This window comes from Dipteris shenzhenensis, chromosome 25 (genome assembly GCF_047967505.1).
Source record: "Dipteris shenzhenensis isolate YYH24624 ecotype China chromosome 25, Dip_SZ_1.0, whole genome shotgun sequence".
Lineage (NCBI taxonomy): Eukaryota > Viridiplantae > Streptophyta > Polypodiopsida > Gleicheniales > Dipteridaceae > Dipteris > Dipteris shenzhenensis.
The window spans coordinates 5426096-5453657 of NC_141620.1; the positions used below are offsets into that span (position 1 = coordinate 5426096).

The 27562-nt window shown below is 41.7% G+C and overlaps 1 protein-coding gene across 2 annotated transcripts; it reads left to right on the forward strand.

Annotated features, from left to right (window-relative positions):
* Positions 1-7051: 7051 nt before the first annotated feature.
* LOC147885352 (potassium transporter 11-like) lies at positions 7052-27553 on the forward strand. Of its 2 annotated transcripts, XM_087396956.1 has the most exons (9): positions 7052-7392; positions 7763-7988; positions 8267-8512; positions 16882-16932; positions 17043-17303; positions 17411-17463; positions 25808-25922; positions 26065-26319; positions 26410-27553. In XM_087396956.1, the coding sequence occupies exons 1-9, from the start codon at positions 7273-7275 to the stop codon at positions 27429-27431; spliced, it is 2349 nt and encodes a 782-aa protein (XP_087253082.1). In that variant the 5' UTR covers positions 7052-7272; the 3' UTR covers positions 27432-27553. The 2 variants fall into 2 exon arrangements, with proteins under 2 accessions (XP_087253082.1, XP_087253081.1); XM_087396955.1 differs by having other exon boundaries at positions 26065-27553.
* The last annotated feature ends 9 nt before the right edge of the window (positions 27554-27562 follow it).

Sequence of the window (27562 nt, forward strand, 5' to 3'; positions counted from 1 at the left end):
AGAGCCACACAAGTTTTGGTGGGTGCAGAACCAGCCTAATCTTCTTTTTCATTCATTTATATATGTGTTTGAGTATTGTACATAACCGGGGTAAAGGCACAGTGACCTTTAACCCCCACAAGGTGGTCAAATGTGAGTTACAAATCAATCCCCTCCCCTTAGTGCATGCATTGTTACTTAAGGTGGTCAAGTGTGGTTTTTACATGTCAATACCTCCCTTGGGTGCTTTCATAGCTACTCTCAGGTGGTCAGGCTTGATTACAAAACATATGGGCTGAAGGTGGCAAGGTTTTTGCTTCTCAATGCTTGATGTTGATGGCGTTCGCTTCTTCTCTTGACGTAGCTTGATGCATGATGCTTTGTTCTACCATGTGCCTTGATGCTTTATGTGTGGATGCCATGTTTTGTGCTATGGTCATCTCATGCACTTGTGCTTTTGGCATGCTTTTTGCATTCATGTGTCGCTTTTCCATTTGTTGCAAAGGTCTTACCATAAGCTTTGTTTTACTTCAATGGCAGTGTCTAATTGCATACAATGATTCTGACTTAACATGTGTGTAGAGCTCAAAAGACGATGATCTTTCCTTTTTAGAGCATACGCAAATTCCTCTTGGATTGCAAGTTATGCCTTGTCAAAGTTTTGATCAAGAAGAGGGGCAATCGATGATGTGGCAAAGGCTATTCAGATGCAAAATGCAGGATTATTCTTAGCAAGGGGTTACTGTACTTAGGTGGCCCTATGCCATGTGGTAGTCTTTTAACTTCAGCTTAGTCCAAGGCAATAGACTTAACCATGGTCATTTTTATCCAATCATAGAGTTAACCCAAGGTAAATGTTGACCTAAGCTATCTGCCAGTTTTGAAGCTTCTTGCAGCCGGCAACGCGGTGAGGAGGATGATGGGATGTGGTGAGGAGGATGCTAGGAGAGGAGGGAGTCACGTGAGGCTAGAGCTAGTGTAAAGTCGATGAATGAGCCGTTGCGTGTGGTCGATAGGCGACTATTGACACTGGTTGTGGAGAACCCGGGGGTCTGCAACAAGTAGTTGGAGTCATCGTCGATGGAGGCATTGCTTAGCAGCTATGGCAGAAGCTCTCGCTGATAGCCTAGAGGCTATGAGGTAGCCCATTGTGTGGAGGGCTTTATATGCTAGAGGCCCGTTGATGGAAATGCTCGTTTGGAGAGACGTCGTCTGTTGGGGAGTCCAAGTCGTGGATGCTGCAGGCTACGCGCAGGCCTTCTGTGGGAGCTTATTATAGAAGTGTCATAGGGAGCTGGGTGGGAAAGTAGCTGGAGGAAGCTTCGGAGTAGTTGGTATGTGGGCTGCTTGCACTTGCTAGTTGACTGTTCCAAATAGAGTGAAAGATATGTAGTCAGGTCTTTGTTCTTTCGCTTATAGGGAACACTAAAGGAGATCGGCGATTAGTTTTGTTCACTCTCAGTTTGGACGAGGTCCTGTGAAGAACAAACTGAGAAAATCAATTTTCGATGTCTTTGTGACGCTTGAAGGAGATGCATTTCACAAGAGGTCATAGAGATGTAGTTCCTCTATAGTCCACGCTGGTTGTGTCCTGCTATAGTCCCGAGCTAGTCACTGTTGATTGCTGTAGCATCTGAGTGCATTGTTGCTTGAGTGCTCGTTGCTTGTAGTAGCTAGTCTACTTGTGGTTGTTCGTAAATCCTCTTATCTAGTAGACATTGAAGGATGGTGTAGATTCGCTCGCGTAGAGGATTGTTACATGCATTGAAGCCCACACTGCTTGAGTTGAGTCTGGCTACTATAGAGGAGCCGTAGGATAGCTTTAGAGTTGCTATATGACTGCTAGGTACAAGAAGTGTTCAGTAGGTTGTAGATAGGGCTACTATTGTAGGAGTAGAGGACCAAAAGACCAGGAAGTAAACCCCAAAATGGCTAGAGGAAGACCTCTAATGTATCTCTCTAAACTCAAACCTGTCTCAAAGAATATGAGAGACCTTATAGCAATGGAATCCTGATCTTTCCAATCCGAAACGAAGATAGAATGGGCAACTCTCTCTCTCTCTCAGAAGATTATGAAGGAATCGCTCTCTTTCAGAATGGGGAGATGGAAATTTCATAAGAATTCTCCTTTACAAAAGCATCAAGAAACCAAGAAGGAACTCTCCATCTAAAAAACTAAAACTAACCTAGGAGAACTCATGAGCTCCTAAGGCATGCCTATAACTGATCTAGGAGACTAGACCTAAGCTCTGATACCATGACAAGCATACCTCAGGATCTATGGAGCGCTCTAAGGTGGATGGAACCTGTGTAGAAACATGATGAAGAGAATGCTCATGACATGTACCTCATAGTCAATTAGGTTCCAAGATAGATTAGCTTGGACTCATAAACAGAATCTTGAGTGAATGTGCATTTCTTCTCTTCAACAATACATGATAGGCCTCTTATATAGAGAGTGCCCTTTGAATAGTCAACATATGTGGGATCCTCTCATCCACATCTCTCCTTGTGGATATCCCCAATCCACATCTCCACATCATATAGTCCACATCCTAGGGTGGCTACTTTGATTCTTTCCTATACCATACCTTATCCTTTAATCTATGTGCTCATGGCACCATATCTCAACATCCTTGTGCTTATAAGTTTATGGAGGGAAGTGCATCATCCACAATCTATGTCATTAAACACCATTGAGAGACAAAACACGGCAACAAAATCTAAATACATACAAAATAAGACAAGAATATAAAAAGTCTTGCTTAAGTCCCTTGATAAAACCTTGATCTCTTCGATGGTCAAGGTTATGCTCAAATAAATTTCACAAAAAATCTTCCTTGGAAACAAAGAAATTTTATCATGATTTTGACTCGTATCATTATTCTTGCTCTCAAAACTAATGGACGGGATGGGAGGGCACAAATATATATAATCCTAAGGTGTTATTTTGAAAGAGAGCTATAACCAAGGAGAATGTAACTATTATGAACACGATGCAAGACATGATAACAAATTTCCAAGTCCATGGTATGTGGATAGTGGTACATATTCTTATTTTATGATGTATTATTTGGCCCTTGCTTTGGAAAATAACCAAGAGCTAGATTTATCAACAACACAATAAGATCCTCAAACTAAAACTTATGGGGACATGCAAACTAGAAGCTTGAATGGCTCACTACACTATGTGACATTCATAAAGAGATTTTGGGTTCTCCTTCATTTATAAAGAAGCTAATTTTGTTTCAAAAATTCTAAAAATAAAAAACATGGGGGAAAATCAACTTGATAGAATCAAAATGATATCTTATGTTTAAAATTTTTAAAGAAAGTATAAGGGAATCAAAGAGAAACTTGCATGTATGAACACCCCACATTAGAATAATGTAGCAAAATAGAAGAATAGAACACTAGCAAAAGCACTAGAAAAATAGTGTCTATTGACACATTATTGGGGCCATAAACATGGGGGAAAATCAACTTGATAGAATCAAAATGATATCTTATGTTTAAAATGTTTTAGGAAAGTATAAGGGAATCAAAGAGAAACTTGCATGTATGAACACCCCACATTAGAATAATGTAGCAAAATAGAAGAATAGAACACTAGCAAAAGCACTAGAAAAATAGTGTCTATTGACACATTATTGGGGCCATAAACATGGGGGAAAATCAACTTGATAGAATCAAAATGATATCTTATGTTTAAAATTTTTTAGGAAAGTATAAGGGAATCAAAGAGAAACTTGCATGTATGAACACCCCACATTAGAATAATGTAGCAAAATAGAAGAATAGAACACTAGCAAAAGCACTAGAAAAATAGTGTCTATTGACACATTATTGGGGCCATAATACTACCAATTCCTTGTTGAATAGATTACCAATAGAGCTCATATAAGGCTCGACACCATATGAGGCATTCCCATCATACAATTATCAAATCAAGAAAATACTTTGGGGTAGGCTATAATTGAGCAAAATAATTTTACATGTATCATCCAACTAACAATAAATCCATTCCTTTTGAGGAAGGCATATTTAATGAAGATGCATAATGGAAGAGTCCACTCATCAGTCAAGAATTATTGTTTCATCGAACCCCAAACTTGTGAAGCCTAATAAGATGAAGAAGTCCTCGTGGCAAATAAGAGACCAAACCATCAACCACAAAAATAAAGCAGGCCATAACGCTCACTTATGCATAGAATGGAGACATTAGAGTCAATGAAGCCATTTTCATCTAATGAGAACTATTATGTGGATGAGAAATAGATATGATGCTTAAGAACTACACATGGGAATTGTGTGATTTGCTAGAAAATAAAAAAAGCAATAGTAAATGAATAGGTGTATAAAGTTAGGTGAGATCCAAATCGAATGAATGAGAGGTACAAAGTGAGGCATGTAGCAAAAGGTTTTGCATAGTACTTTAAAGCAGACTATGAGGAGACATGTGCACTAGTTGCAAAAATGGACTCTATGTGAATTTGTAAGCAACCATCTAAATAGGAATGTCAATTCGATCCTCTTGCAAGTAGTTAAAGAAAAGGAATTTATGGTGCCTGTCAACTATTTATATCTGTGTATTACAATGTGATGTAACGAGTAATGCACATCTCCAACGGAGCATCAGTAGCTCAAGCGATAGGGTGCCTGCCTATGGTTGCTTGCATTCAAGCCTTGTTGCATGCAACATAGGTCCTAGGTAGGCTAACCCTCGATGGAACCATGGGTGGGTGAATCAAAAGAAGAAAAGAAAAGAAAAAGCACATCTCCACAACCATGCATGTTATAGTCCAATGCTTCTTACTAAGTGCACAAAGGGCAATGTCATGTTTGTATAAAGGAAGAGGCATGTACTCATGATTTGATAATATTGTACAAAGTTGCTTTAAATCTTCATCTAAATGATTTTGCGATGTGAAAGGGAGCATGCAAGGTGAACTAGGTAACGCCACACCATCAAATAAATTGTTGTATGTGAAGTGTATGAAATTTTTTAAAAAAAGTATGTGAAGTGTATGAAGCAAATAGAATTGTGAATAAATTTATGGAGAAAAGCCTAAGTAGAACTCTCAAAGTTGTATGTGAGAAATAAATGAAATTTCTTGCTATGTTTTTAAAGTTAGCTTTACATTTAAAATCTTCTAAGAGTAAAATCTCTCTCTCTCTCTCTCTCTCTCTCTCTTTGTGTGATCCTTTTTTGGAACATGAACTTCATTATTTTGTAGAGATATTTTTATTAAGAGAATCAAATTAGCCTTGGGTTTTTTTGAGAGGGTACTTAAATTATGAAAAATAAATATTTATCTACCATGGTTGTGATGAAGCTAAACATAGAAGGTTGGAATTGAATATTGCATAGAAGGTTGGATTGAATATGTGCAAGTTGGAAAATCATGGCTTCATAAGATCATATTTTGCATCACCAAATATACTAAGGAAGGCCGTAATATATGATGTCTCCCTTTATTCATTGTTTGACATTAAAAACTTTGATGGTGAAATAAAGGAGAATTGGGATGCTTTTTAGAGTCCATATTTTCATAAGCAAAGTAATATCTGATGACTTCCACAATAGTGGAATGAAAAGGATACATTTTGTAAGCTAGAGAATAAGCATTGGTCTTTGTCATATGAACGATTGCAGAAGATTCTTTTTGTGAATGTACATTTTTGTAGTGACCACGAAAGATAGTGGAGTAGGTGTTCGTGATGTTATACCATTTTGTGCTAGTGCTCTTGATGTGCAAGTGTGCTATGATTGCGATACGAAATGTGAATGAAAAAACATTACTATGCATGTATTAGATTAGCCAAGTAAATTGTTGAAAATGTTATTTTTGTGTAATGCTCTTAATTATTGATTTATTGGACAGTTTAGTGGTGTGTACTAATTAATTAATCTCAAAGGCTCCTTTTAACTTCTATTAAGTAGATTGACTTATAATGTGCCTATTTACTTTAAAATGAAATTCGGATGGCCCAAATCAACTATTGCATTGCATCATGTTTTTGGAGTGATGAGGATGAGTGCTTAAACGAGCTTGTACAAAAGACATACGTGGGTAGTTAAAGGGTTTATATGTTGGTGAGATTGATCTTTATGCGATTTACATGTGGATGATAATTTAAATCAATGCCCTTTGTAATGATTGAGCTATCTTCAAAGTGGTGAGGTGTGTTAAGAGCATACATTTCATTTTCTCCCCTCTCCTCTTAGGCATGATTAATGGAGCTTATACTTTGACCTCTCTTTGGCATGCTTTTCTTGATAGGAATATGAATGTTGTAAAACATGAAAAATGAGAATAGTGTAGAATATATGTTAAAAGCTAATATGTTTATACCCCAAAATTATGAAGGAGTGTAAAGCCTTAGCCTTGTGTCTTAAGGAATTTTGGGCTTTAGGAGGTCTTCACACATTGGTGCGAGTGCAAGGATTTTGGTGATGCAGATTGGTACGACATTTTTATGGCCTTGCATGTTGCCCTAGTGCTTTCACAACCCACCTCAAGAGGCTACATTGTGAGGAACTTATGCAACAAGTTATTACCATGGCAGCCATAATTTTGAGCTAGAGTAGAAATGAGAACATGGAATACCAAATGTGAACACACACATATTGGTTCCTATTATTATTATCTTTCCAACTTTTGCATGGAGATAGGGAAGCAGCCCTTTATGCGAGTCCATCTATGCTGATGCACAAGTGCCCTTCTCATCGCCAGTATACATGATTGGATTGGCACGCAAATCTAGGTCCGCTGCAACGTCGCCGTGGATGTACTCAATGGAGCTTCCTCGCAAGGGGTGGGTATGTCAATGTTGGATGGACAAGATATAGGAGATAAAAGTGGGGACGAAAAGAAAAGGACAAGAGGCAACGTGTTTAAAATGTCAAAAATTGAAAGCGGAATCTTAGTTTATTTTTATTATTATTATTTGGAGGAGGGCGAGGTGGATGATCAATAATGCAAACGGGTATGGAATATTCCCCGATACGAGCGTCTGTGTAGAATCTCTCTCTCTCTCTCTCTCTCGTGCGCGCGCGCGTTCAGTCAGGCTGCTCCATTCCAACAACAACAACACAGCTCAAGCTTCTCCCATCTCGCATTTCTCAGTCCCGCTCCACGACCACAGAGTATTCTCACATTCTGGTAGCCGCGCTTGTTGTTCATGAATCAACATTCGGCACTTTGCCGCCCTGGATCCTTGAGAACCTTCCTGCCTCCAATATCAGCTTCGGTTTGCAAATTGGTCTGACGGCCAGTCTCGTGAGGCCTCATGGAGATTACCGATGCTTCCCATTCCAATGGTCCTGGCAGGATGTTCGAGATAAATCAGCGGCTCGACCAGTCCTTGGATGCTGAAGCCGGACGTGTTCGGGGCATCAAAGCGCCACAGGTTGTCTCATCTTCCATTGCCTCTCCCCGTACCCATATATTATCAGTCACGTATGTAGCTGCTTCCTTGCAGTCGACCGTCGTGGTCTCGGGCAAAGCACGAAAGTGCCTCTTCATTGCTTCAACTTCATTGTGTGAGGAGGCGTTAGAAACTTGGAGCATTTTTCTGTTTGTTGTAATTTGCAAACAGAGCCATAAAGCTTAAAGACACAGAGGTCCAACTAGGACGACTTCACAAAAAAATTGAAGGATAATTCTTATTTGGAATCTCAGAATGGTTAAGTTGTAGCTGCTTTATTACCGGAATCAATGGGTCTCCTATGCTCATTGCTCAGGGTGGCTTGGTTCTGACATCGGAAATCTGCATACAGGCCCTGCCAGCCGTTATTATTCTGCGCTTTGCATTCCAAAGCCTTGGAGTTGTTTACGGAGATCTAGGGACTTCACCCTTGTATGTGTATCACAGCACATTTCCCAATGGCATCGGTGGGAGGGAAAACCTTATGGGAGTCCTTTCTCTCATTATATACACGTTGACTCTGGTGCCGCTGATCAAGTATACGTTTGTAGTCATGAGAGCCAACGACAACGGAGAAGGTATGCCCGAGACACTTGCACCGGCGTCCACACAGCCTAGGAATAAGGGCAGACATAGGGGCCACATATCAATCGTTCCTCTGAACCTCGTTACCAAGACAGCCATAATTTCTCTTCCAGCTGAAATTTAAGCTTCTTCAGGTCTTCTTTTTTTTAATCGACCCCCTTCCAGGAAAAATTGTGAGAATGGAACAGCGTTTCAAAAATAAGTGAAATAGCGGTACTTAAGAATGTATTTTGTAATTTTTGGTCCCATCGATGAACACACTGCAATGCAGGAGGGACTTTTGCACTGTATTCTTTGATCTGCCGGCATGCCAAAGTGAACACAATCCCCAGTCAGCATCCCACAGACCAGGCATTGACAACATATAGCAGAACGAAACCCGACGGAAAGTCATTAGCAGGGAAGACAATGCGATGGCTGGAAACGAAGGCATACCGGCAACAACTTCTTGCTATATTGGTTTTTGTTGGTACTTGCATGCTGATAGGAGATGGTATCTTGACACCTGCAATATCAGGTATTTGGCCATATTAAAGGATGATTGTATTCACTGTGATTCAGGGTAGTTGGGGTTGAAGAATCTCTGCTTGTCAAACTCTGGCCTGTTTTTAAGATCATGAGCGTTGACACATGTATTTAAACTCTTTTCCTCATCCTAATTTGTTAGTGTAAAGGTAATAAGGGCTGGTGTTTTCTGTCACTCAAAGTCGTGCACTCACGTCTCTTTCCACACTCTTTTTCTCACCCTAATTCAGGTGGTATGTGTCGACGTTTTCTCTCAGTCAGACTTGTGCACTCACCTTTTCCATACCCTCCCTAGGGACTCCCTCAACATGGCACCAGAGCTTATATCTCTTTAACCTCTCTCTCTAACTTTTCAGCCTAAAATTCCTCATGCTTGCATCTACAATTTACACGTGCCAATTCTTCATCAACATGTTTACTTGCACATGAGTTCCCTCAGCAGCAATTGCCTTCAGTCTCCTTAGACTTGTACAGCTTCCTAAAACCAATTCCTTGCAGAGCTCCCCGGTCTAATTAACCTAACCACAACATGCAAAGATCAAATTATTTTACTTGAGAATCAACTCTACACTACAAAGAAACTTAAATTAGAGAGAGGTCTAGATTAGGTCTAGATTACAACGGATCTCATATTAAAGTGAAGTGCTCCTGTGACTCAATCTTCTACCGATCACAGAGTACAAATCCGACCCTCTCGAGGTATGCCCTCAGCCCATCCAATCTAAATTCGTAATCGGTGTTGATCGATTTCCTTAAGGAATGGGGAGGTGGATCTGTGTATATCCAGGTGGGTCAATGTGAATCCAAAAGCAATAGTCTTTATAGAAGTTGAGCTTCACAGGAAGCTTGCTGGGTGTTAACCAAGTCTTGAATGTGTGTAGTTGTAAGAGATCTTCCTAGATAACCTAGTTGACCTAGTGATATGTGAGCGAGGCTCAATGTTATACTGAAATGGGAGTCATTTGTCCATGTGGAGTCCCAGACTCTCAAACCATTGCATGTATGTGCATACCAACACCTCTAATCTCCCTCAACTTCCAAAGTCATGGATGAAGATAGGGCCAACCATGGTAACCTACGGCCTGAGGTATAAGAGCCATAATCCTTGACTTGGTAGAGGTATGTGATAACCAAGGTCCTAGAATGCTGCTGCGTCAAGCTGTTATGGGGATGCTCCCAACTCAGCTAGAACTATGTGATGCAGGACTAATGGCTTACTTCAGATCATTTATGAAGGCAAGAGGACCTAAAGCCTCTCCACTCGAGCCCAATCTGCCTTTGATAGGTCAGGCCCCAAACAAGGGTTGCCATACATGCCCGTTAGGCGGACCAAGGAGTCAAAGAGAAGAGACTTGGTCGGGGGATCTTGTGAAAGCATTGTTGCTCCAGTCTAGCAAGTGCATTGTACCCCTACTTACTTGGATCAGCATCGTTCGTTGAATCGTGAAAATCGGGTTGGAGAAAAGAACCCCCAAGTATGTATAGGATGTAGCAACCTGCACTAGTACTCCATCTAGCGTGGAAATGCTCTCTATGCATGGTGGCTTGTGATGTGTTGAAGATCATGACCTTGGTTTTACCAAGGTTAACCTTCAAGGCATGTGTCTGGCAGAAGATATGAATTGCATCCAACATCGTCTGCGTAGGAGAATTTGAATCAAGGAGGCTGCGAGTGTTCCGATAAAACTCTCGAACTCGTCTATGTAGAGGCCAAACAAAGAGAGAGAGAGAGAGAGAGAGAGAGAGAGAGAGGGGGGGGGGGGTAGGGAATTTATTAATTATAAGTATTTATTACATTATCATTGATTTTTTACAAAAGAAATGCACAAGACAAACAAGTAGGGAAACGAGAAAGCAAGGTACCATTTTGGGTCCACTTGAGATCCCCATGCCATTAGGCCCAGTTTTGTTCCTACTAAAACAACAATTCTTCCCTAGTGGAGCCTGCCTTGAGTTTGAGAGTTGATGGAAAGGAGTCCTGCCACTATGGCGTCATTATTTTATCACAAGAAGGACGGTACGTAAGCTTAACTCAATTATTTTATCACAAGAAGGATGGTACTTACTGTTTTACACAGTGCAGCAGCTAAGTATTTTTTAATTTACAGGAGAGAAAAGAGCGGTAGGAATGAGATGGATAGGTTAAAAAAGAAGAAGATGGAAGCAACCACAAAATAAACAATTATACTTTTGAACTTACCAGCTTTACCAGAGAACACTAGGAAGCTTATGACAAAGAGGGTTATCGTAACAGACAAAAGCATGTATCCTTTTTTCAAAAATTTCAGTTTACTTAGGGGTTGGTTCGCCTTGTACCAAGATTGGGAGAGTTATCAGGTTTCTACTGGTTTGCAGAGGGTCTTCTGGCAGAGGCTTTGGAGATCCCGAAGAAATAGAAAGGTCACTCTATTTTTTTGGCTTTCTATTCATGGAGGGATTGCAATGAAGAGGTGGAGGTCTAGATTTGGGGCAGACCCCACTTATCCTAGGTGCTCGTCTGCTGATGAGTCGATTCATAATTGTCTATGGGACTGCAAGCATGTGAGAGCCATTTGGATGGGAATTGCTAGGGTCCTCAGTTTGCTCCTCCTCATTTCTTCATGACGTGGGGTAAGTGGCTTGGCTCTCGGGCCTCATATCTTCTTGGAGTGCTTCTTCGACCATATCAATTCGACGTCACCTGGTCGAGACTTGCTCTCTTGAGGATGTGCCTATCTCCCGCTATCAACCAATACATGCTGATGGGGATACAGCTTGGGAGATACTGGCTAGCATCACTGCTTGGACACCGTTCACACACTAATGGCCAGTTGGGCCAGCATGTAGGATTATTATCGGGCAGCCTCAACCAGGAGGGTTATATTCCTTAGGGAATGGAAGGGTTCCCCCTTTTTCGTTGAGACTATAGCAAGGTTGAGGTGGCACTTTCAACCTCAACCTTGGTTTCTTTCCAGCTCATTCTGAGTTTTCTGCTCCCTATTTCAGGGGGGTTTCCTCATGCACAGCATGATGTATTTCCGCTTTGAGCTTGCTCACGCGGGTTTTTTCATAATAGTCTTTTTCATGGAAAAAAAAAAAAGACCGAGTCGAACTTCACATTTGTCACCCCCTTAGGTTCCTTATCACACTTTGCAGCCCTCCTACATTTGTCTTGCTGCTCTAGCCCCTGCTTCAGCTCAGAAGCCTCTTTACTGCCTAGCCGTCACACTCAAGCAATTTGCTCTCCATACTCTCTCCTACTCATTGCTAAGCTGCCTATGCGATTTCAGCCTCAGTGGAGGAGTATCCAGCTCGCAGCCTGCTGGAGAAACATGATTCTTCAGCCTCTACACTCAAAAACAGCCCCTTTTTTATATGTCCTATGGACATATTCTCTCCAGAAGGCTTCCAAATTGCTTTTCTACTCAAAATAGCTTCTCCTAATTGCATTATGGTGGATCTTTGGTGAATTATCTTCAGAAATTTATCAGTTTTGATTCGGTTTGTACCTTGGACTGTTCTGCTTCTGAATTTTGATTCATTTAGGCATGATTCTAGATGACTTTGAAGCATCTACGGCATTGTTTGAAGAGATCTCTTAAAAATGAAACCTCTATGCTCAAAATTTCGGTGTATTTCTGTTCACTATTAGTGGCTGGTCTGGAGTGTGGACTATGTATTTTCACTCTGCAATCTGCTTTTCATAGTTTCCAGCCTGTCCATCAAGTTCAAATCCAAGGTTCTTTCTATGGGATTGAAGGAAGAGTCTTTGGGAGCTGCTTAGAGCAACCAAGGGGAGCCTAAAGGGCTGGGAGAATAGATGATGAGGTTAGCTTTATAATTCTTCTCACCTTGGATTGTGTAGCCTATGTCAATGTGGAAAGGTGCTTTCGTAGGATATTAAGGGGAAACCTTGGCCTGAGTGTTGATCTTTGTATGCTTTCATATCAAATTTCATAAGTGTCTCTAGTTATTTCAATAGAATCGACTTTACTACCACTCCTTCAAGCAGAGGATTCCTCAATTTATCTAAATGAAAAAATTTCAAGTGTTATGAGAAAGAAAGGATAGACCTAGATCTTTCTCAATGTGTCCCAGTATGGTTGGTAGAAGGTTCAAATAAATACATGCAAGAAATAGTAGAGAATAGAAAATTGGAAGCAAAAAGCTCTGATGCTAGGAGTTCACTGCTTTGTTGAATGAGTTGTAGTCTTTTGAATAAGATGCTTGTATTCGACCAGGCTCTCAAAATTTTATATATCTCAACGTTATAGCAAAGACCTTGAAAACAAGGGGCCAGGGTTGGGTTGTCGCAGACATTGGAAGAATTATTAGCCCTGGATGTAGCATTGCGACCCCTTTGAATCCTATGGGAGTATAGATATGCACTAGCTTGGTGAATAGTGTAATCATGTGTATTCATAGACGAGTTAGTATGTATGGTACATCGGAGCTTCTGTGTACTTTGCCATGTGCTCTCCTCATCCTCATCCTCCTTCAGAAGGAGAGCTAGAATCTCTTGGTCATACTTTTGAACCTCTCTAGGTGGTCTTTTACACACACACACACCACACTTTTTTGAGTAAAAATTTTGATACTTTATATTACAATTTGGCTATCCCAAAAAATGATATATGCCAAATTACATCAACATAAAATCTCACTATATGACAAGTATACATCATGTTCTATATAATGAGTTTGCAGATAATCAAAGAGAGATTGTTGCAAAGAGTGCCTAAAAAAAGAGAGTGGAAAAGGTAGGATCACCAAAGACTCAATGTTTTCTGTCCTTCCATAGAGTCCATAGTGCCCAGTAACAAACCCAAGTGAAAAACAAATCAAACTACTCCTGTCTGGTTGTATGAATCCCAAAAAGCCAGAAAAACTTCCCAAAGGTAGCATTAGGAAAGCAAATTCTTAAACGCTGCCCAAGGAAGCTCAAGACATCACAAGTATGGGGACAATGCTAAAGAAGATGAGGCACAGACTCCCACGAAGAAGATGAGGCACAGACTCCCGCGGAGCCAAACATCTACGGCAAATAGCCGGAGCAATATTTTTGCGTGCCAAAAGTTGCCCAAACGAAAGAACCCCCTGTAAAACTCACCATAAAAAAACCTGTTGTTGGAGGGGAATTTTTGAATTCCAAATCTGTCTCAATCTCTTCCGCCACCACTTTGCAGGATGATTCATTTAGAAACCCATGGCGGAGGCAGAAGTACTTTATATAAAGAAGAGACAGTAATATGTGACAACCTCAAAGGACGGCAAGATGACCCTGGTGAAGAAAGAGTCCAATCCTGAAGATGGTCCTCAAGCTCTAATGGCGGAACCAGTTGAAAAGACTGGAGCATATTAGTAATAGTTTGCCACATGAAATGGTAATGCATTCCAAGACCAAATTTTGCAGCAGCTAGAAGAAAAGAAAGGATAGTTCCATCATCATGAATGACATCTGCGACTGAATGGATTGAGGAAATATGACCGTCTAGGCTCCTGCAATGCCAATCAAAGAGCAAAAGCCTTTGACCAATGTATGCTTTCAGCTCTGAGAGAACTTCCCTGCAATGAATCCCAACCATTCCATTTCAAATGTGAGAGGACATGCTTCCAATCCCGTAACATATTTGAGACCAATCTTGCCATCAACGCAACCCAAAAGAAAATCCCATTGTGTAGGCTGCCAGTATCCAAAAGCAGAAGTGATGTGTTGTAAAAGCAAATCGCGTATCATGGCAGCCCAAGGCTGAGAACCCTGCAAGAAGTGCAACATCATTTCCCCTTGTGGGTAAGAATATGGACTTGAATGTTTAGAATACTCAGTCCTCCATGCATCTTTGGTGAACAGAGATGTGCCGAGAGCAATCTCAAGCTCTTCTTGCCACGTTTTGAACGCTAGAAAGTTTCTAGAACAATGGACTTAAAAAATGTAAGATCTGCCTTGCTGAACATAATCAGAGGCAAGTAAAACTGAATATAAGCCACCAAAATAGATTGGACAACAGACATGCAGAGGCCAAGTTGCCAACTTCCAATATTCAAGCTTTTTCTTCAGTTTTGCAAGTATCCAGTCAGCTTGTTGGTACAAGTATTTGTCCAATCCAGAGGATAACCAAGATGACGAACCAAGTGAGTGGGTTGAACAATTTCCCCTAACCATAAAAGACTATGCCAGTCTTTTGAATGCAATGGCAACAACTTAGATTTCTGAAAATTTACATGAAGACTGGCAGCTGAATCATATCAAGATAATGCCTGCATCAAGCAAGATAGATCCTGCTCTGTATTCTAAGGTGGAAAAAAGGAATCATCTACATATGCTTGAGCAATCAAAGCATTGCATCCTTGAACTTCCAAGCCATGAAGCATGTTAGTTGCTACCAGATGATCCATGTATTGAAGCATGATATGTATGACTATGGCATCTAAAAGCGCACTAAACGGACAGCCCTGGACAGCCCTGACGAACTGAACAGCGGAGAGTCCATGCTTTAGAGATATCCCTAGACAATATGCAAGCGGCTTTGCTGTCACTATAAAGCCAATAAATAATCTGCTGCAATTTTTGTCCAAAACCCAATGCGTGCATGATTTGTGATATAAAATCCCATTGAATTGTGTCAAATGCTTTGGCAGTGTCAACTTGCAGTAACAAGACATCCTACTGAGTGTATTTGGCATATTCTATTCCAACTTAGGCATTTGCAATATTATCAGTGATATGCCTGCGAGGAACAAAACCATATTGAGCGGGATGAAAGCTATCATGTAAATACCCTTTAATTCGATCAACCACCATTTTAGTGATGATCTTGTAAATGATTGTCACTGTCACGGACAAGCGAAGCCTTGAAAATCCTGAAGTATTTTTAGGCAAAGCAATCTTAGGTAGTATACGAAAGACCATTCCCCCCATAGCGATAATGTGGTCAGAAAGCCCACACATCCTGCACTAGATCTGCATTTTCTTCAGGCTGCTGCTTTTAGTGTCGCAAGATGAGGTCAGCCGTTTCTGAATGGATGTTCTTCATGGCGAACTTCCGAATGGAGTACTGGTGCCGTTCAATTTTTGGTTCTCTAGCAGACTCACTCCCTGACGTTTGAAATGGTCCTCAAAGCCTCCTTTGGTCGTTCCTCATGCTATCTGCTGCTTGGTTGAAGCAATACTGGTTTTCAGCATTAGAAGGGCTGGAAATGCAAGCAAGCCTGGTTGAAGCAATTCTCCGTGCTGGTTTTTGGCTTCAGAAGGGCTGGAAATGCAAGCAATTGAGTTTCTAGTGTCTAGGGTTCCACTCTCCTCACAAGATTTCCCATGGGATTCGCTCTTCTTGCTCTTTTTGCAAGAAGACAGCCCACTAGGGATTCATATGTATGAATGAACCTTGCCGCGGTACAATTGTTAGGGTCTTAGAACACGAAACTCTTAAAATGATAAAGCACACACGAGAGGAGTCCATAATTGAATTCTCAGACTTGCAAATGCTAAAACGCTTATAAAACATGTAATTAATCCTTTTGTAATGATCTGAAGTCAGAACCCTATTCTAGCATGCATTTCCCAAGTGACATGTGGCAGTATGTACTATGTCTCAAATTTTTTTGAAAGGGCTATCTAGCCCTCAATTTACAAGCTGAGCATTATGTATGAGAAGACTGTGAAAGGAACCTAGAGAGACCGGACTCTTAAAAAGTGTTAAATTCTCCTTTTACAAAAAGGCTGAGATCTTGGACTGCACACTAGTAAACTGAGTCAACTTTGAAAAATATCAAGGGATTGAGATGCTCATATTGGGTGCAAACTAAATGACCAACCAGAAAGAGCTCTTAGGGGATGAAAATATAGAAAAGACCTCTGCTTCGTGTTATAACATGCAGCAACTTGTGAAGGGAAGAAAGAGAAACTTCAAAACAAGCAGCTCAAAAAGTGAGAAATTTGAAAATTCCAGAAGGGAGAAGGGGAGAGGAGGGCGGAGAACTTGCAGTGATCTGGATAGCAGGATTGATTACTTGACAGATCTCTTTAGGAGGTGGACATATAGATATACACGCTATTTGAGAATTGCAAATTTTGAAGTCTTCAGGAATAAACGAAGAATCTTGCTACCCTACAATAGTTGTAGGAAATTCAGGATACTAACAAAGACCAGTCGTAAAGTAAACGTACATATACTCAACTTTGCTTGAAAGGCTACTTGGGCAAGAAAAATGATTTTTCTTCTTATCAAGAATCAGTATCCAAAAGGATGAAGCTGGAGGTGTCTGAGGCTGAAAATGGCTGACTTGGACCTTACTAAGGAAGGAGGCTCTTGAGAGTAATTCTAGAATGGAAACCTGTGGAGATGCTGAGGTTTTAATCTCTCTGTTTTTTTCATGATGTAGTTCTTTCCTCTGTGGGTGGCATCAAGGTGAACAACCCACATGTGAGCAATGGTTAGTGTTCCAAACAATCATCTTTCATAAATTGCTGTCGTTTTTGTAAGATAATTCAAGTTCCGTGCGAGCTTTAATGAACAGGTTTTGCCATTCTTGCTCTTTGACAGATTTGGTGGTGGCAATAGCATGTCTCATTCTAGTACTCCTATTTAGTGTTCAGCGGTTCGGCACAGACAAAGTTGGTTGGTTCTTTGCTCCAGCAGTTCTTATCTGGTTCCTCTCTATTGGTTCTATTGGATTCTACAATATATTCAAGCATGATCCCAGCGTGTTAAGGGCATTTTCACCAGTTTATATCATTCGGTACTTCAGCAACAATAAAAAGAAAGGCTGGGTGTCCCTCGGAGGGGTCTTTCTAAGCATAACAGGTAGGGCAATTGCAGCAGTTTAAAATTTACAAATTTTGCAGAAAGCTGGGCAGAATTTGTGGGACCTTAATGTTTGAGGCTGCCTTTGTCCCTTAACTTTTTTGCAGGTACAGAAGCCTTATATGCTGACTTGGGACATTTTTCAGTGTTGTCTGTTCAGGTATTTATTTCATAACCAGTTCAGACAATCATGATATCCGTTTGTTATCCAAATCATCCAAAATAATCACTCAATTTTGAAGGCGTGTAATTACAGACTACGTGAAAACGTGACATACACGTGCATGGAGGTGAAAAGACAGTTTTGCACTATATTATGGTTATTGAAGAACAGAAGGATCTGATAATCTTACATAGAAGTTTGGCTCAGTTTTAATCTGAGTTTAAATGTAAGACACTCTCATCTAATCTCTACTTCGTATCACGGGAGCAGCACCATGAATCACCTCCCAGCCAAATCTTGCTGAGGCTAACAAGCAGACAGAGATTCTCCGTTCAAAGTCATACGTGAATAATTTCCTTCTCTTCTCACTCTAACCTCAACAAGCCCCAATTCCCTAGATAGATCTAGATGCCACATGTCATCCATATAGGGCCTTCCTAATGCAACATTTAACCCCTCTCTTGGGATGCATTAAATCCTTTGCCCCTAGGCACAATCTTTGCATTAGGCCCTTAGCCTTAGATCTACCTAGTCTGGTGCTATCAGCCCTCACCTAGGACCTTGACATTAATTCCCTCCCGATCATTTACATGAAGCGCAAACAAATATATTACAAAGATAGATCCTTTAAGGGAAATGTCGACTGATTCTTGCGAGGTCATGCTACCTCGGCTAGAGCGTAACATTCCTTCCCTCTTCAAACATCAGCGTCCTCGATGATAAAATTTGGGAACACTCTCCGCAACTGGTATACGGATTCCCAGGTAGCTTCGGATAGAGGCTGACCATGCCATGCAACCAACACCGTGGGTATCTTCTGATTTCGTATTTGCATTGTTCCTTGGTCGAGGATTCTTGTTGGTTTGCGCCTTGCAATATCCTCTATCTCCTGAAATAAAACCACACCTTCGATTAGTGAGTCACCTGTATGTAAAAATTTCTTTAAGCGCGAAACATGAAAAACCGGGTGCACCTTACACCCCTATGGCAATTCTAATTTATAGGCTACACTGCCTATCCTCTTTAGAATTAACCACAGCCCACAGTATCGAGGTGATAACTTAGCACACTCTTCTGAAGTCAACGACTTCGAGTGCGAAGGAACTCTGAGAAAAACTTTTTCTCCTTCCTTAAATACTCTTATAGACCGGTTTTCATCCGCACATACACCTTGGCTCTATCCATAGCCTGACGGATATTAGCTCTCGCAAGTGCTAGCATCTCCCGCATCTGAACTACAAAGTTCGCGGCACTAGGCACTTTCTGAGGTACTCCAACTATAGTTGGATTTGCTGGTCTATAACCATAGTTCAGCTCAAACGGACTGAACCCGGTAGAGGAATGTTTTCTATCATTGTAGGCAAACTCTAACAATGGCAACCACTTGTCCCACGTATGTTGCCTCAATGACACATATGCTCTCAGCATATCCTCTAAAGTCTGGTTGACTCTCTCCGTCTGACCATCCGTCTCAGGATGATCCCCACTACTCATTCCCAACTCAGTCCTTAGTGTCTCAAATACCGCTGTCCAAAAATGACCGGTAAATCTGACATCTCTGTCTGACACTATGGATCTAGGCAATCCATGCAGACGAAATATATGTCTGATGAACAAATCTGCCACTTGCGGGGCACTAACCGACTCTCTAGTCGGAATGAAGTGAGCCATCTTGGTTAGACGGTCAACCATCACAAGGATAGAATCATACCCTCCTTGTGTTGTAGGCAGCCCTACAATAAAGTCCATGGAAATGCTCTCCCACTTACTTAGTGGTACTTCCAAGGGCTATAAAAGTCCGGGTGGCTTCACCCGCTCGGCCTTGCTTACCTGACACAAGAAACACCGTGTCACATATTCATGAATATGCTTTTTCATCTTTGGCCAAAAGAAATCTCGCTTCACGAGATCATATGTCTTCTCGACTCTTGGATGTCCCGCACACGGGCTATCATAACACTGTCGAATGACTCTCTGCCTGAGATCATTCTGACCAGGTACTACAACCTTGCCATTTCTAACTAGCATACCATCCCTTATGGTATATCTTGCATAAGTTTGGCCTTTTTTGGATGCCAGGTCATCCTTTTCATTTTTCCCGGGCTTTAACACATGAGCCTTAGGCCATAAGCTCTGGACAAACTCGTCCACCTTTTGAGTTTCTCTAATCTCGGTCATTAGAGCACTCTCTAATACCGTGAAACTCAGGTTGTTCATAATGCGAGACAACGCATCAGCTACCTTATTATCCTTTCCTCTTCGGTACCGAATCGTTAAATTAAACTCCTGCATGAGCTCTGCCCACCTAGCTTGGCGGCCCCTCAAGTCAGGCTATTTACAAAAATGTTTCAGAGTATCATGATCTACATCCACATAAAACTCTGAACCATACAAATAATGCCTCCATGTTTTCAAAGCATGGATAACTGCATACAACTCTAATTCATGAGTTGGCCAATTCCTTTGAGAGGGAGAAAGCTTCTTGCTTTCAAAGGCTACTGGCCTTCCCTCTTGAAGGAGAAGTGCTCCTACCGCAATGCCACTTGCATCGGTTTCTGGGAACAACGGTTTCTGGGGATCAACTATTTTTAACACCGGTCCTGTGACCACAGCTTGTTTTATGGTGTTAAAACTTTCTTGTTGATTCTGTCCCCATATAAAAGGTACTTTATCTGAGGTCAGATCAGTCAATGGCGATACTATTCCGGAATATCCCTTGATATGCCTTCTATAAAACTGGACAAATCCCAAGAATGATCGCAACACGCGGTCAGACTCTGAGGGATCGGCCAAGTTAGTATCGCAGCGACTTTCTTCGGATCCATTTCTACCCCCTGTGGAGTAATTATGAACCCTAAATATTCAAGCCTAACCATACACAGTATAGTTTTCTTTTTATTTACATAAAGACTGACTTTCCTCAAAGTACTGAACACTACTCTTAAGTGTTCACGATGCTCAGTAATACTTTTACTGAATATCAGGATATCGTCAATTAAATGTACTACGAACTTTCCGATATACGGACGTAGTAAATCGTTCATAAGCATGACGAAGGTCGCTGGAGCATTGGTAAGTCCGAAGGGCATTACCAAAAACTCATAATGACCAAACCTGCTTCTGAAAGCGGTTTTATGCACATCCTCAGCTCTAATCCGGATTTGATGGTAGCCACACTTAAGATCTATCTTGCTGAAAACCACGGCTCCATGTAATGCATCTAGCAAATCATCAATCCGAGCCATCGGATACCTATGCTTAACAGTGATATTGTTCAATGCTCTGTAATCTATACAGAGGCGAAACGTATCATCCTTTTTCTTCTTTAATATCACTGGGGAAGCAAAAGGTGAGAAACTTGGTTGAATCTGCCCCAACTTGAGGTATTCTTCCAGTTGTCTACGCACCTCCGCCTCTTTAGTAAAACTCATTCTATAGGGAGGTCTATTTACAGGTTCTGCCCCTGGGATTAGTTTAATCTTATGTTGAACTTTCCGCTCTGGAGGTAACCCATAAGGTAGTTCATTCCTAAAACATTCAGAGAACTCCTCTATTATAAGATTAGCCAGCTTGGCCATCTCACCACTTTGCGTAACATCAATGCTAGCCAAAGAATCATCAACCGGCTCTACCGATGCTGTGCAAAGGAATAAAAACTCTACTTGAGCTTTTCGGATTTCCATCACGGAAACCAACGGTCCCTGAGGTATATCTTTCTCACCTCATAAGACCTAAAGCACATCATTCATCTTGAATTGATATACGTGCTTTTTCCAATCAATGGCTGGATTCTTCCTAGAATGCCACGCCATACCCAGGGCTATATCTGCATGAGCAAGCTTGGTCATTTCAAAATAAAGCTTCTCAGCATAGTTCTGAATCCGAAGCTCCAACTGGGTAACCCTTTGGTCCCATACTTCAGTTGAACTTCCATCTGCCATCGTGACTGTATACGCATAGTCAGATGGACTTGTCTTTAATTTCAGCCTCTTCACGAGCTTGGAGTTAATCACATTGTGAGTTGACGCCGAGTCAAACAACACAATGACATCATGATTGGTCACTTGCCCTTTCATTTTAATTAACTCCGTATCATTAAAGGCCGTATACCCCGTTGCTGCGGGCTTAGATAGGATGTTATCAGGTGCACTCGTCACTAACTTAGCAACAGACACACATAACAAACAAGGTACTAACCTCTGAGAAGATCCTGCTAGCTGAATCTGCATCTCTTCTGCTCTGGGACTTCCCTCCATCTCCACGTCGCACTATGAGATCACCATCTCAGCCATCCGACGATCTTTGTTACGTGGACAATCCTTCCACTGATGAGGCTGAAGGCAACCAAAACATAAGCCTTCTCTCCTCGCTTTTTCCCTTTGTTCTGGGTTCAAGGGAGACTTAGACCAAGCCCGGGCTGCCATTGGGGTTACTTTCCTTTTCACTCCAATAATGGTACTTGGTTTAGGAGTTTCAGCCGGTTTCGCCTACTTGGCTTGACCACTCGGCTGAGAACCACTCCCTCTACTAGTCCACTTCTTCTTAAACCCAGATTTCTTCGGATACCCATACTGGGTTCCGACCTCAAACCCACTTGGCTTGCTGCCCTTGGCATCCTCATAGTTCAGGGCTAAAGCTATTGCATCATCCAGCGTGCTCGCGTACTTAGCTCGAACTTCCATTTTTATTCGATCATTCAATCCAAATATGAAATCTTTCATTTGGATTGATTGAGGCAGGGGTTCGTCAACCTTCATTACACTCTCTCGAAACTTATCAGTGTATTCTGCCACTGATAAATTTCTCTGACGAAGGTTCCTATATTGATCCCATGCTCAGGATGCTTCGTTAGGAGGTAAGAAGTGTTTCCTGAACTCTCTTTTAAACCCCTCCCAGGTAGTGGATGCTACACCATCTTTTTGTTGTTTAATCCACCACCGATCCGCTACCTCACTAAACATGTGGGTGGCCTCACGGATCTTCTTGATGTCATTTCTGATTTCACAAATGGCGAACGCCTCGTCCCATTTGTGTAACCAGGTCTCAATGACATCGGAGCTACGGTCGTTCATCCGACCAGAATACTTTTCCAATCTGTAATTGGCAATATTTGGCACTTTAGCCTTCCTAGGCTCAACCGTATGGACACTAGACTCCGGTTCCATTATTGGAGCCTTTCCCTTCTCCTCTCGAGAAGGTCTGGCAGACATACTGTGTATCGCTCTCCTAAGTTCGGACTGCCCTACATTGGCGTGTAATTGCTGTGCTAACAACTGTTGCAAGGCATCCTCCAGCAATGCAATCCTGCCAGATAAAGTATGAGCTACTGGGTGCGACACCTGCTGGGTCGGCCGGACTCCTGATTCACCAGGGTCCCTCCTGGAAGCTCCTTCTTCTTCTTCCATTCAGTTCAATGGGTGTTTTGTTCTGTTTTGGTTTGTTTTGGTTTGGGTTTTTTTTTTAAAAATAAATAAATTAAACACCACTAGAAAGCTGTATTTACAAGCTGACACAATTCAGTGTACTAACAGTCTGACTCAATTCCCTATACTAGGGAATTCCTGCAGTCCCACATTCACACTAATTATTTAATACAGGCATATATCTTAGATGGCGCTTTTCCCTATACTAGGGAAATTCCTGCAAACTGGCTCTGACTGAAGCACACAGGCATATGCTGTCCCTGCTACAACATTAAAGTCTCATGCAGGGTGATTACTCTCAAGATCCCATCTATGAAAATAGAGCATCACCCGACTAAATCAAGGAGAAAAAAAACAACATGAAACTAATGGAGGTCGAAGAGAGCTCCCGGGTCATCAACGAACAGCCGAGCTCCCTTTTGGTTCCATGCAATTCCAGTCAACAATCTGTCGTACTCCTGCAACCAATCTGCAGTCACAGTTGATGTACAGGCTGCGGGCCACCAGCCTGTTCTGCATCGCCGTTCGTCCAATTTGTCCGTCGAGTTATTCGGGCCAATTGGTCTCCCGCTCACGAGCTGCTGCTATCCGTTCCAACACCTTCCCTTGGGCTTTCTATTGATCTGCGTCAATCACAAAGTACCAATGTCGAAGGGCCTTACAGGAACCTTTCCCTCCAGCAACAGCTCAGACGCCTGCGTGTCCCGCTCCTACGCTCTACGACCAGCTTGCGTAGGCCGGCGCCAATCGATTTGACGCTCAGTTCCGTCGACGATCCAGTTCTATCCTTCCAGCTACGCTCCAGGCCTGTTGTCGATCACGTGAATGATCGAATTCCTTGCCTTACGGGAGCGCCATCAATCACGGGCATCGTCAGCAGCTTCTTTGAGGTCAGCCCGTAGCCTCGCCACCTATCTGAGCCTACAAGCTGTCTGCGTAGCCTTGGAGGGCTCTGACTGTAAGTCCGCCAGGGAAGCAGGTCGATATCTACTTCGGACCAGTCAGCCACGTAACACCTCGAAGGTCTTCATTCTGTCTCAAAGGTATCGCAGGTCTTTCAATTCGACGCCGTTTGTGTAGGCCAGCGTCGATCAAACCCCTCCGTCAAACCCATGAACAGTCCCGTTCTTCTACCCGTCACATATCCCGCGCCTAGCCTGACCCCTCCGTCAAACCCATGAACAGTCCCGTTCTTCTACCCGTCACATATCCCGCGCCTAGCCTGGGCTCTGATCTTTCGTCCATCCCTTGATCTCTTCCATGTGCTCTGATACCAAATTGTAAGACACTCTTATCTAATCTCTACTTCGTATCACGGGAGCAGCACCATGAATTACCTCCCAGCCAAATCTTGCTGAGGCTAACAAGCAGACAGAGATTCTCCGTTCAAAATCATACGTGAATAATTTCCTTCTCTTCTCACTCTAGCCTCAACAAGCCCCAATTCCCTAGATAGATCTAGATGCCACATGTCATCCATATAGGGCCTTCCTAATGCAACATTTAACCCCTCTCTTGGGATGCATTAAATCCTTTGCCCCTAGGCACAATCTTTGCATTAGGCCCTTAGCCTTAGATCTACCTAGTCTGGTGCTATCAGCCCTCACCTAGGACCTTGACATTAATTCCCTCCCGATCATTTACATGAAGCGCAAACAAATATATTACAAAGATAGATCCTTTAAGGGAAATGTCGACTGATTCTTGCGAGGTCATGCTACCTCGGCTAGAGCGTAACATTAAACAATATGTTGTTAATGACTTGATCTTAGATTCCATGGCCAATGTATAGTAGAAAATTGACCATCTGTTGGTATTATTTCTCAAACTCTCCTTCCAATGGATGTCTTTCAAAAGGCACCAATTACTTGATATTTATAACTGAAAAGGAAGCATCTTAAACTTCTGAGAGTTGGGAAGAAGATTCCTCTGACTGTAGTTTGCTTTGGTTTGGTTATTAGTAATGGCAATGAGGTTAGAGACTAAGCATTCCATGATATGTGAAGGTCATTATGTCACATTTAACCTGAACTCGAGTACTTAGGGAATTCATGCTGTATTAACCTCAGCATGCTTCCATGTAAGCTCTCTCTCTTTCTTTCTCTCAGCTGAAAAGGATTTTAGTAGACAAGCTGATGGTAATGAAAATCATCCACTGCTCTTTTTGGCACAGTAGGAATGTTTCACATGAAAATATGCAAGGCCTAAATAAAATGTGACATTTATATCCAGGTAGGTGGCCACAATGAGGTTTAGTGTTCACCAGACGTCTGATTGGAAGTTGTAGTGCAGATGTGAGTAGAAAGAAAATTCATCTTACAGAGGAGCTCGGCCATGCTTGTATATGTAGAAAAAAGCTGTCTTCATAAAGATATGCCTGCAAGCCAAATGCAAGTAAGATGCAGGTCGAGGCTGAGCTCACGTAATTAGAAGTGGGAACAGGGAGATGGAGGAATAATAGCAGGACAAAAGGGTATGTAGACATTCAATAAGTCTTCCTTTATGAGGTATAAGAGTTTTTTGAGACGAGGTGTGTTTTTTTATTTGTTTTAACGGTCAAATTTTGGAGATGAGGTGTAACAGTGCTTGATTTATGGGTTTCTCAGAAGCCACCTGTAGGCAGACTGGTTAGTTCATTGTTTTTTGTGCGCGCACGTGTGGGTTCAATCCCTTCGTATTCTTCTAGGGCTTGTGCTATGAAGTAAAAATTTTCCTCTCCCTCTCTCCTATTCTTATAGACAGATTGCTTCCTCTGTATTACGGATGCAGGTCTTCCCTTCTTTCTTGTGGTCTCTTTCCGGGTATGGTATTAATATGGAAAGAGTCTAGTAAAAGTACAATAGATACATGTGGCCTGGTATGGAGGCCATGGTGGTGCACATTTTTTCATACTGGACTAATTTATTCTCTTGTTCTAGATTGCATTTGCCTCTTTGGTGTTCCCATGTTTGCTCGCTTCATATGTGGGTCAGGCTGCTTATCTCTCAAAGTTCCCTGATCATGTTGATCAGGCTTTCTACAAGTCAATCCCTGGTAATAACATGGTTGTCATTTATTATGCCGTTTCATCACTTATGGCTCTTCAAAGATGATTTCAGTCATGATCATGTTAAAATTTTGCTAGGATCATAATGAAAAAAGTTTCCAACCTATCATTTTGTCAATGGATTCACAGGTTCTATTTATTGGCCAATGTTTGTGGTTGCAACAATTGCTGCTATTATTGCAAGTCAGGCAACCATTTCAGCTACCTTCTCTATAATCAAGCAATCAGTTGCACTTGGTTGCTTTCCCAGGGTGAAGGTGGTTCATACGTCAAATAAGTTCCTTGGACAGATTTACATCCCGGAAATTAACTGGATTTTGATGGTCCTGTGCATTGTCATCACTGCTGGTTTTAAAAGAACGGTTCAAATTGGACATGCTTATGGTCAGTTCTGTGACATGACTTGGTTATTCATATTTTTAATTCATTCTTTCTCAGGATTAATTAGTAAGTGGAAGTTGATTCTTTGTGCAGGGATCGCTGTGGTGGCTTTGATGCTTGTAACAACCATTCTCATGACTCTTGTCATGCTCCTTGTTTGGCGGACAAAAGTCTTACTCATTTTCATATTTGCTGCTTTCTATCTTTTCGTGGAGTTAGTATTTTTCTCTTCCATGCTCTTCAAATTTGATCAGGGTGGCTGGGCTCCTTTAGCCATTGCTGCTGTCTTTCTACTTGTTATGTATGTATGGCATTATGGAACCTTGAAAAGGTATGAATTCGAAATGCAAAACAAGGTGTCAATGGGATGGATCTTAGGTCTAGGTCCCAGCCTTGGACTTGTGAGGGTCCCTGGAATTGGATTTATTTATACAGAATTGGCACATGGAGTCCCAGCAATCTTCTCTCATTTCATGACTCATTTACCTGCCATACATTCAATAGTGATCTTTGTTTGCATCAAGTACCTTCCTGTAAATACAGTTCCTTCGGATGAAAGATTCCTCATAAAGCGAATAGGCCCAAAAGATCTCTCCTTGTATCGCTGTGTTGCAAGATATGGATACAAGGATCTGCACAAGAAAGACGATGCATTTGAGGACAATCTGTTAAAGCATCTTGCTTATCATATACAAGAAAATGCATCTGTGGAGGGCACCTCTGTGTCTGAAGGGAACTCTGTTGACCCATCCCAATACTCTGAAGTCTTCGAAAACCCTTCAGATACTCTATTCATGCAAGGATCTTCCGTTGATTCTAGTATTTCTGAGAGGGCAACGGAAATGGTGCCATCTCAACCAAGACACGTCAGCTTTGCACTGGAAGATTTTGAGACAGGAGAGGATTTGAAGAGATTACGTGAAGCTAGAGAGGCTGGTGCTGTCCACATTCTTGGGGATGTCATTGTGAGGGCAAAGCGAGACTCGAACGTGCTAAAAAAATTTGCAGTCGATTACTTGTACGCTTTCTTGCGCAGAATCTGTCGGGAGAACAGTGCAACGTTAAATATCCCACATGAAAGTGTTTTCAACATTGGACAAGTGTATTATGTCTAATTACATTGGTATGGAGGCTGCAAACGTGTATGTAACCCTTGAGCTACTGTGTACAGAAGTTTGAAACAAAGGCAAACCATAAGAAATTTTTTTCTTATACATTACACAGTTCAAGACATCTTATTAAATTT